Raw genomic sequence first — 10673 nt, 5'->3', positions numbered from 1 at the left:
CTTCTGATGGCTACTTCCAGCAGGATAACGCACCATGTCACAAAGCTCAGATCATCTCAAACTGGTTTCTTGAACATGATAATGAGGTCACTGTACTCCAATGGCCTCCACAGTCACCAGATCTCAATCCAATAGAGCACCTTTGGGATGTGGTGGAACGGGAGATTCACATCATGGATGTGCAGCTGACAGATCTGCAGCAACTGTGTGATGCTATCATGTCAATATGGAGCAACATCTCTGAGGAATGTTTCCAGCACCTTGTTGAATCTGTGACACCAAGAATTAAGGTGGTTCTGAAGGCAAAGGGGTTCAACCTGGTACTAGCAAGGTGTACCTAATAAAATGGACATCAGGACGTCCCCTTAAATGTTTTGACATTTTCAAGGAAGAATTCAGGAAAACATCCCAAACTCTTAACAGATTAATTATAGATTTGAGATAAAACAGAGGACACATGAGAGTGTATCTGTATTTTTTTATTTGTATAATAAATAAACTTGTAATACTTCAGGACCACATTTCACAACCACACACACAGAGTATGAATAAAACATACTGTGGATATTTGAGAGCCGATGCAGATAAATCAAATCGCCAGACATGAATTAAACAATTTCATCCAACTGTTTCTGTGACAGCAGTTTGTTTTTCAGTGTTTTTTTTTTTATTTTTACATTAAAAGTATAATTTCTTACTCTTTACATTCGTCATCATGACTGTGATGCAGTGACTGGAAACATCAGGTCTGAGTGGTTTAACGGTAAAAACAAAGCAACAGGTACAAAAAAAGGCCAAAATAAAATCATCTACTGCTGCTGCTAGTTTTCTATGACGAGGGCTGAAGTCTGACTGCAGTGTGTTCCTTTGGTAAACACATTGTTCAACAGTAAATAAACAATAAATAAATAATGTGTTAAAGATAAGAAACGTGCAGCTGCCGGACACATGAGGGTCCGAAACAGAAGAGAAGCCACATGACCTCTGACCTGAAATCAAAATACAGTAAGAAGGCATGAAATCAGTCTCAATGACATCAAGGTAACAATCAGCTTATACTGTTTGATGTCATGAGCACTAGTTCAAATGTACTCTATAATCTCTGGGTATTAATTTAATTTATAGCTATTTCTTTACACAAAGTCAAACAGAAATCATATTTTAGTTAAAGTTTGTTGATGTAGTAAATGTAAGACATGTTGAATTAATTTGAATAAATTTGCTGTCTTGCCGAAAGTCATATAAGATTGATAACACTGTTAAACATGAGCACAGTGGTGATCTCCTTCATCTAACAACCCACAAGAAAGCAAATATTCCCAAAAATGTGATTATTATTCATTTAAAAATCCATTAAAGGTTGGTTTAAGGGCAAAGTTTGCATTGTGAATTTAAAAAGTTAAAAACACTAAACGACTGGCAGACATTTTGTTTTTGTTTTAACCTTTTTTTTTAACCCAAAAATACTGAAAAAAGCTCTGGTTCCAGCTTTTCAAATTAAAATATTTGCAAAGTTTTAATTTGATATCCATTCTTGAGAACTGGGACAAACCCTTAAAAATATAACTTAGCAACACACCTACTTGGTTTCTGTGGTAAAAACATTATTGTTAAAGTATTTATATATATGAAATAAATGATTTATTAGATATTTTGATATGCTTTAATGCTTTTTTTAACTTATTAACTTGCCCTGTGCCAGAAAACAGCCTTTGTTCCAGACAAGAATTCACAATTTCAAACAATTAAAAAATGTGTTTAAAGCCTTCAAAATCCAAAAATGACAATACATACTGATAACGCTGGTGTGTAAATGTACTGTTATAATTATCTTTGTGTGAAAATAGGCTTTTTTTTTTAAAATATAAAAATGTCGGTCCTTTAAAGATGTGTTCCAGATTTTTGTCAACTTCGTCAGATCTTTACAAAAACATAATTTAATCAGGGGTTAGCTACATCCTGTGGACTCCTGTCTCACTTCCTGGTAAACTTAAAGGGATAGTGCACCCAAAAATGAAAATTCAGCCATTATCTACTCACCCATATGCCGAGGGAGGCTCAGGTGAAGTTTTAGAGTCCTCACATCACTTGTGGAGATCCAAGGGGAGAGGGGGTAGCAACACAACTCCACCTAATGGAGGCTGACGGCGCCCTAGATTCAAACGTCCAAAAAACACATAATTGAAACCACAAAATATCTCCATACTGCTCGTCCGTAGTGATCCAAGAGTCCTGAAGCCCCGACATAAAAAGTTGTTTGGAAAAACATCAACTGAACTCTGTTTTTAGCCTCATTGTAGCCTGTAGCTCTAACTGCCTCTCTGTGCACTGCGCTCACGTGCGCGCGCTTGCACGCGAGACCAGCGAAAACATATGAACAGTATGTAGATATTTTGTGGTTTCAATTATGTGTTCTTGGACGTTTTAATCTAGGGCGCCGTCAGCCTCCATTAGGTGGAGTTGTGTTGCTACCCCCTCTCCCCTGGGATCTCCGCAAGGGATGTGAGGACTCTAAACTTCACCTGAGCCTCCCTCGGCATATGGGTGAGTAGATAATGGCTGAATTTTCATTTTTGGGTGCAATATCCCTTTAATATTTTAGGATACATTAATTAAATAAAGTTGCTGTCAGGTGTGTCTCAACCATAACATGTTAACTCTGTAGTTGCTCTAAATCAAAACTAAATACAAATTAAAGTTTGAAAATGAGTATTTTGCTTAGCATTAAAGGTAGGGTCTGGAGGATTTTCCAGTTGCTGTTTGTAAACACACATTCAAATTCGGCCCCTCCTATCAGGCTCAACTCTCCCGGGTGTACGGAGCCCGGGAAAAGGCTTCACAGAAGAGGTTCAGGCAAGGCTCGCGCTGGTGCACGCTCGGACACGCTCGGGCACGGCACCTGCGCTCTCTCATTGGCTGGGGAAATCTCCGCCCAGAAGCGGTCCGAGCTCACAAAAACATCAAAATACAGTCAAAGGGCAGGAGCTCTGCAAACAGAGTCACCACCACACATGAGTAGAAGCCCATAGGTGATGATTAAGCAGGATTTCATTTGTATATGTCTATATTTTGTTTTGTTTGAAAATCCTCCAGATCCTACCTTTAAGAGAACTCTTGGTAACTTTGAAAAATAAATGGCTATTGCTACAACTGCAGTGAAATTCACAATATATAACTTTTTGTCAACTCCATAAGACATCAGCCTCATTAGATCTGACCTCTGACATCTATCATGTGTGTAGTTTTTTTTTTTTTTTTTTTTTTAAATCAATTTTATTATTTATTTATTTTTATTATATACTGATTTATCTGGTCTTAGCCTATGTTCAATATTTTTATTTTGATGGTGTACACTATTTTATTTGTCTCATAAAGGACTTTGTAACTGTTTTGAAAAGTGCTATACAAATCAAGTATTATTATTATTATTGTTATTATTGTTATGTATGCTACTTGAGGGAAAAAAAGGCCCATTACAAGGTTTAATTATCAAGACTGATCTTTTTAAATATTTTTTTTCCCAACCTAATTGTAGCGTAAAAATCAAAAAGCACAAAATAAGGTTTTGTCCCAGTTTTCAAGAATGAGTGTTAAATCAATTTCCTGTGATATTAAACTGACAATATTTGGATTTTGGAAACTGTTGTACAAAACAAGACGTTTGAAACTGATATTTTCTCACATTTTATGGACCAATGAAAAATCAAGAAAATATTAATGGATTATTTAATAATGATAAATCAGTGTTAATTGAAACCCTAGAAATAATTTTCATTTTCTACAATTCTGCCATAATTTGAACAAGGCAAATCTCTAAATCGATAATTTAATGTAATATTTAAAGTGTTGAAAATCTTAGTGTCCTGTAACACTTGTCTCAGTTTCTTTATTTCCTATATGTTATTTTCTTTATGTGCTTCATGATGATTTCAAGTCGAGTGTCACTTTGAGTCATTCAGCAGGTTTAATGTTTGACAGGTCAGTATTCAGTGTCATCACACCCACACACACTCACACACTCACACACACACACACACACACACACCACAACTTACTTATAGCAGTACTGTATTACATGTTGCAATACATACAGTAACATTTATACATCTTCAGTTTTTATAAACGCCCCTCTTGTTGTGATGAACATGTGCACTATGACGGCGAGTTTGAGATGAAGGTCCGTCTTTGATCCCCGGCGGAGCAGTTATTGATTTATAGTGCCAAAATGATTCAGTTATAGGTAGTCGTTGTCTCAGTTGAGCCTTCGTGCTACATTCAAGTACTTCAAATAACTGAATGAGTGATTTACTGACCTGACAGTCTGAGTTTTATCGTGGTGTTTTGGGGGGAATTTGTACTACAGTGTAATCTATTACTTATATTAACTACATCTTAAAATAGTCTGATTGCTAAAAACTAACAAGCTAAAACGTTTTAAAATAAACTTAATTTTATGGGTGAAAACTGGATTATTTTTTAAGAGAAAGAAAAGACCTCCTTTTTGTTTTGATGAATTAATTCTTAACACAAAGTTCACTCACTGTGTGTTTGAAACACTCGAAACAAATCTCACGGCCTTCTTCAACAGATGGAGTCTCTATCACATAACCTTAGTACATAACATTGAATTAATGAAGCTGTTCATATTTCGGAGTGTTATCATTGGATGCGAATGGTCTCATTTATGTTTCTCCGAGTCATCAAGACTTTAACGTCCTCTCAGTTGATGCTGTGACACATCTCTGATCTGTTGCTACATAATGAACTGCTGGATCTTCTTACTTGTTCCCAGAGTCAAAACTAAACAGCATTCATTAACTTCTCTGCGTCACATTATATGGAACAAACTCCCAGAAAAATTTAGGTGAGCGTCAACTGACTAAGTAACCTCATGTGCACCTCCCCAGAAATGTAACTACACGTCATGGCGATGCAGATCCCCTGTTTATTTCTGTAAGCTGAAAATGTTGCTGTTGTCCCTGGTTTTATATGAGTAGAGGAAAAGTCTGCTAGCCACTAGGCTAATTTATACAATGTAAAATGCCATAGGCTTGTGCTAAAAACATTAGCATGTTGTATTTGTGGGGAAAATGTGTCCAGATAAAGACAAGTGTTTGTCTGTGAATGCTGCGAGTTATAGTGAAGCTGATTTGTGTACTATGTGTGTTTTCAATCAATTAAACTTTACAGCACTTCACAGAAACAACCCCACCACCGACTAGTGTTCTGGAGGTGTAACTGCAGAGTGACACAGACACACCACCGCACAAGTATAAATGCTCACAACGGCCCCTGAAACCCTCTAAATAAATAATGGACCTGCCCTTTAAGCACTTTGAGTTGCACTGTTGTTAAAAGGTGCTATACAGATAAACTCGCCTTGCCTTCAGTCAGTCTCAGTCCACAACAAACAAGTCACTCCATCTGCCGAGAGGAAGACCACAAACTGTAGTTGAAAGCCTTCAAAACATAAAGTAAGTGGACCTTGTGTTCTATAAACGTTTGAACCTTCAAGCTTGTCTCCGGTCCTGTTTATACAATGAGCAAATTCTGCTTTTCATTTAAGTAGATTTCAAGTTTAAAAGATACACAAATCGTTTTTTTTTAGGTTAATTCAGAAACTGAAGTCCAATAAATCGGCTCTGGGAAGAAAAAATACGTTCCAACCTATCTATATTTGGATGAAGACATGTCAGGGAGGGACTTCATATCAGGTCATGTCTGATTGTCGTAAATATCACGTACAACTGTGGCATTCAGTAAATAAAGGAGTAATTTGTAAAAGTAGAGGGCTCCTGAACAGACAACAAACTGGAGTTAAAACATTCTGGAAACTTCCTCGCCGACGCTGCTAACAGGAGAACGGAGGAGATGCTACACGTGTGATGGACGACATGTGAGAGGCGTGTTGGGGCGAGGGGGGGGCAGAGGGCAGAAAGGTCACACGTCACTGCGTCAGAGCCAGGAGGATGTCCTTCACCAGCATCGTGCCGATCACCATTTTCTCACAGTTGACCGTCAGCTGGGCGGCTCCTTCCTCTTTGGTCGCCACGGTGACCAACACCAGGCTGCTGCTGGTCACCGTCCTGCCCGCGAACCTGTGGACAGGATGATCAAGGGGAGGAACAGGAGGACTGAGGTCAAAGCAGCAAAGATTGGAAGTAAAGATGAAGCCACAGAATAAAGAGGGACACACGATCAGCAGGTTTATCAACGGTCAGCAACAAAAATAAAAAGGACTTTTACATGTAAAACAGTGTTTCTACACTTCAGGGCTGCAACTTTTATTTAAAGGGTTACATTCAATATTTTTTTTGTCCTGGACCTTATTTTCTAATGTTTTTGTGTTTAAGTGACTAATGGGAACAACAATTTTTGAAATCAGTCCACTATTAAGTGAGACTGCTGCAGACGGCAGAAGNTTTCTATTGACCTGTTCAGCACTTTGGTCAACCTTGGTTGTTTTAAATGTGCTTTATAAATAAAGTTTGAGTTGAGTTGAGTTGAGACGCGAAAGAGGTTGTTATTGTAAATACTCTGGGCATTTGGCACTGTAAATGTATGTTTACTATAAGTGCTTTTTTGGCCACTGACGGGCTCAAATTGTTATTCTAAGTGTCTGACAACATTATGGATAGAGCTATTACAAAGACAGACCTTTTTGTTAAAGAGTAGAATCCTTTTTGTTTCCCCTGAAACAGCCCTAAAATTGTTATTGCCAAACCCACCAGACTCCATTTAAGTAATGAGTGTTTTTATCATCATCAAACACACTTAATTCAACTTCTAAAGAAACACTTAAACACTTAAAATAACAATCTGATCCTGTCAGTGGCAAAAACAAGCACTTTCAGTGAATGTAAATTGATGGCTCTCTCATTGCTGGACTGATTTCAAAAATTGTTGTTCCCATTAGTCACTTAGAAACAAAAACATAGAAAAATAGGGTCCAGGTTGAAAAATATAGAAGTTCACTTTAAAGTAAAAGACCTGAGTACTTCTTCCACCTCTGGGGTCTCATTTATAAACATTGCGTACACATTGCTCAAAACGAGGCCTAAAAGAGGCGTACGCCACTTCCCACGGAAAAAAGTGATGTATAAAAACAGACTTGATGGGAGAAACTTTGACCCATGCTTACCAACATTTTGGAGATGGGAAATTGGCGATGCAGATGGTGAGGTGGAAGCCTGATTGTAGAAATTGTGAATTTCTTTTTGGGCGCACGCCATTTTTGTCTTTCTGTATGGAGCCTATGCACTGTTTTATAATGAGAACCTTTAAAGCTGAAATGTACTCCAGCCACTGAGAGTGGGCCCGTGTGTATTCATGTTACATGTACAATTCATCTACTAAAACAGATCACACACAGTAGCTCTAACTGATTGAAATCTGAACCTGATATGTGTGAACACAAATCTCAAGACACCACTGATCAGCATCATCACAGCAGATTTTGGGGGACGTTCCCACTGACATTTCCTCTGCTCCTCTCACCTGCACTCTTTATCTGACCCACAGGGGACTCTGCTGAGGTTGGCAGCGGTGGTCACCCTCTGGACAATAGCGTGTTCGTTCCGGCACTTTGCATCCAGGGTTAGCTTCTCCGTGATCTCGTTCATACCCATTAGCTGACCTGTAGAGGAGTGAGCAGAGCACTGGTCAGACTGGGAAAGGTCTTAAAGCTGCTGCTTGTTTTCTCTCTCCCAGTAACATTAATGCAAAGCAGTCATCAATAACACAGCGACACATGACAGGGTGCTGCTGGTACAGTATCAGTGTGGGGACTCAGTACAGTGCTGCCTTATTTAGGAAGTCAAATTAAATCAATTATTTGTCTACCAGCTACAGACATATACAGTATTATACACAGATACTGTATACAGGGCTGTGACACTACAGTGATGTAAGACTCAGTACATCAACGACTACTGAAACGTAAACTGGAATGCACTGATGCTTCCCACTGAACACAGGCGGAGATGGACTCAGGTCTGTCGCTGAATTCAAAGCAATAAAGAGGCAGATTGTTTATGAGGTTTCCACGTAGTTTGGATGTTAGATATTTTGAACCAAGGCAGTTTCCCTTTAAGAACTTAAACTTTAATTTGCATCGATTTTGAGATTTGCAGGTCAAAAGACATCAAGACGTCTGGTTGAGAAACCTTCCTAAATTTGGTTGACATGTCTTGATTACAGACAGTCAGTCAGTGGGGCCCTTATGAGTGATTGCCAACTTGGAAATATGCCTTTGTTTAAAAAACTCTCATTAAATTAAAAACAGTGCCATTTGCTGTAGATCCTTTCACTGTTGGTAAACAGTCTGACATTTTTTGGGTGGGCGGGGCTTAGCTGGAGGCAAAACAATTCTAAACAGACATTAGCTAGCAAGTTCTGTTGACTTGTTTCAGACAATGGAGGAAGATGATGTGAGCGGAGCATTCAGGAATATTCATTCCGGGGCGTCGGTGGCTTAGTGGTAGAGCAGGTGCCCCATGTACAAGGCTGTTGCTGCAGCGGCCCGGGTTCGACTCCAGCCTGTGGCCCTTTGCTGCATGTCACTCCCTCTCTCTCTCTCCCCCTTTCACGCTTAGCTGTCCTATTGATTAAAGGCAAAATGGCCCAAAAAAATATCTTAATAAATATCTTCCACAAGAGACCTTAGCAACCAAAGCAAGGTAAAAATCCCCATAATGTGATAAATGAAAAAACTAACACACCCGAGGAATATTCTGCAACCAGGACAACCCAGTGGATACACTTCTGATTTTACACTATAGATCTGACTGAATTAGTTTCTGTTGCGTCTTCCTATAATCGTTTCTGTTTTCTGGTATTTGGGGATCAAATTTCCTTTATAAATTGTGCTTTCTATGATTGTATGCCTCCAGAGGTATAATATTTTCCTCCTCTGACCAATATGGTTTTCTTGTCTTATTCTCTTCTGACATTTTTTCATTAACTATAAGTCAACTTTGTGAGAAGATAACAGACATCACAAGCCTGAGTACAAGCAAACTTTTACCGCTGTATAATCTCTTTCAACGCAGTAAATGAGGTGACGTTTTTCCTTAACTGAGAAAACCTTTGAAGGGTTTCTGTGCAACTAGGCAAGTCCCTCAGTTAAGGAGAAATTAAGCCTTAAGTGTCATACTTAAAGAGAAACCTTAAGGTGTTTTGTGCAATTGGTCACTGGTCTGGTTGCCAGGCAGAGGTAGGTTGCTAATTACCTCAAACTATGTGTCCATTCCTCGATTATCCTGTAAGTTATTCATATTCCTTTAGTCCGTAAGGGTCCTCAGATCAAAAGAATCAAAAGGGTTTTTCATAGAAATTAATCCAAGTTGTGAGTTTTGTTTTAACAGGATAAAGTGGTGTGTTGGTATCACAAATTTGCCTCAATGGGCTTCATTATCTGTACAGCATACTGCACAATCTGTCCTTAGACCCCTGATTCAGATAAGAAAAAACTCTACAAAAACCCTTAACAGGAAAATGTATGCAACCTGTGACAAGTGGTTACACGTAGACAAAGCTCAGCTTTAGGGGATCTTAGCCAAAAAAGGCTAATCAGTTAGTAGAAAATCAGCAGATTAATTGCTAATGAAAATAACTGTTAGTTGCACATTATTGGAACCAAGCTGTCTTAAAAAAAGAAGCTTTTACTCTTTAATCAAATATAAGCAGATGTCAAGATGTCTTTCGACCTGCAAATCACAGAAATGTTTTGTGCTTACGATGTTTAAATGCACAACAAACATTGTGACATTGCAACACTTCAGATTCCCAACATGGTCAGTGGTGATCAGCAGTGTGATCGAGCCTGATGTCATGATTTTTTGTTCACACGGTGCTTGAAGAGTGAGTCGGGATCAGTGGATGAGCATTTTCAGTCATTCCTGGTGTAGCAGAGTGTGAGCGGCCTTTTGATAAGATGCAGGTTAGTGCAGGTGAGTCTGTCTGCAGCTACAGACACAGAGGTGCAGTTAAAGTGTTGATTACCAAGGCAGGAGGGGAGGAGGGGGAGTCAGCTGGAGGCGTTAGAGGAGGCGGGGGGGAGGAGGGGGGTCTGTGTGAGGCTGGCTTAAAGGCAGGTGGGCACACAGATGGCTGGGAAAAACAAATCTAAGAACTTACCTAGTAATAGCTTCTCTATGGGGGACAGTACGAAGAGGGAGGAACCGTGGATATGACACATGTTTAAAGAGCTCAGAAGTTGCTCAGTGTTAGTCAGGATGGGAAATGAATACCAAACAACAGAAACATGCTGTTGTCTGTAGCTGCTCTGATAAACACTTTGTTCATGTTGTATGTATTTAGTGTATTTAAAGTGGCCAGTAAACATAGAGGGTCTGTCCCAATACCCACACTTACAGTCTTGAGTTCTTGCGTGGTACACAAGTGTGTCCACATCAGAAATATACCAACACACAGTACATTTAGGCAGTTTCATTTTGGCTTCACTGGGCAAAAATCCCATGATAAATCTTTAGCATTTTGTAATTGATCTTACGCTAAGCCACGCCCCTTTGTGATGGTCCGACAAGCTGTCAGAGTAAGCATGGAGCCCACACTGTAACTAACTGCACTCCCTGAAGAAATATTATCATATTTTTGGGAAAATGAAAGAGTGATTCCAGAGAGAAGCAGACAGAGGGGTCTACAGTCTGTGT

The 10673-nt window shown here is 39.1% G+C and overlaps 1 protein-coding gene across 12 annotated transcripts in view; it reads right to left on the bottom strand.

Moving 5' to 3' along the window:
* Positions 1-2567: 2567 nt before the first annotated feature.
* The window catches only part of LOC126407614 (AP-3 complex subunit beta-2), a 70504-nt gene continuing 62398 nt past the window's right edge, over positions 2568-10673 (bottom strand). For 7 of the 12 annotated variants that reach the window (XM_050072672.1, XM_050072673.1, XM_050072674.1 and 4 more), the window contains 2 exons: positions 7498-7636; positions 2568-6134 (listed from right to left, as the gene is read on the bottom strand). In XM_050072672.1, coding sequence (XP_049928629.1) covers positions 5948-6134; positions 7498-7636 — 326 coding nt within the window. In that variant the 3' untranslated portion in view covers positions 2568-5947. The remainder of the gene's footprint in view (positions 6135-7497; positions 7637-10673) is intronic. The other 5 variants (XM_050072678.1, XM_050072676.1, XM_050072677.1 and 2 more) reach the window with 1 other exon arrangement.

Source organism: Epinephelus moara, chromosome 20 (assembly GCF_006386435.1).
Source record: "Epinephelus moara isolate mb chromosome 20, YSFRI_EMoa_1.0, whole genome shotgun sequence".
NCBI classification, from domain to species: Eukaryota; Metazoa; Chordata; class Actinopteri; order Perciformes; family Serranidae; genus Epinephelus; species Epinephelus moara.
Note: the sequence above shows the minus strand (reverse complement) of the source record. Positions and strands in the feature narration are given on the sequence as shown.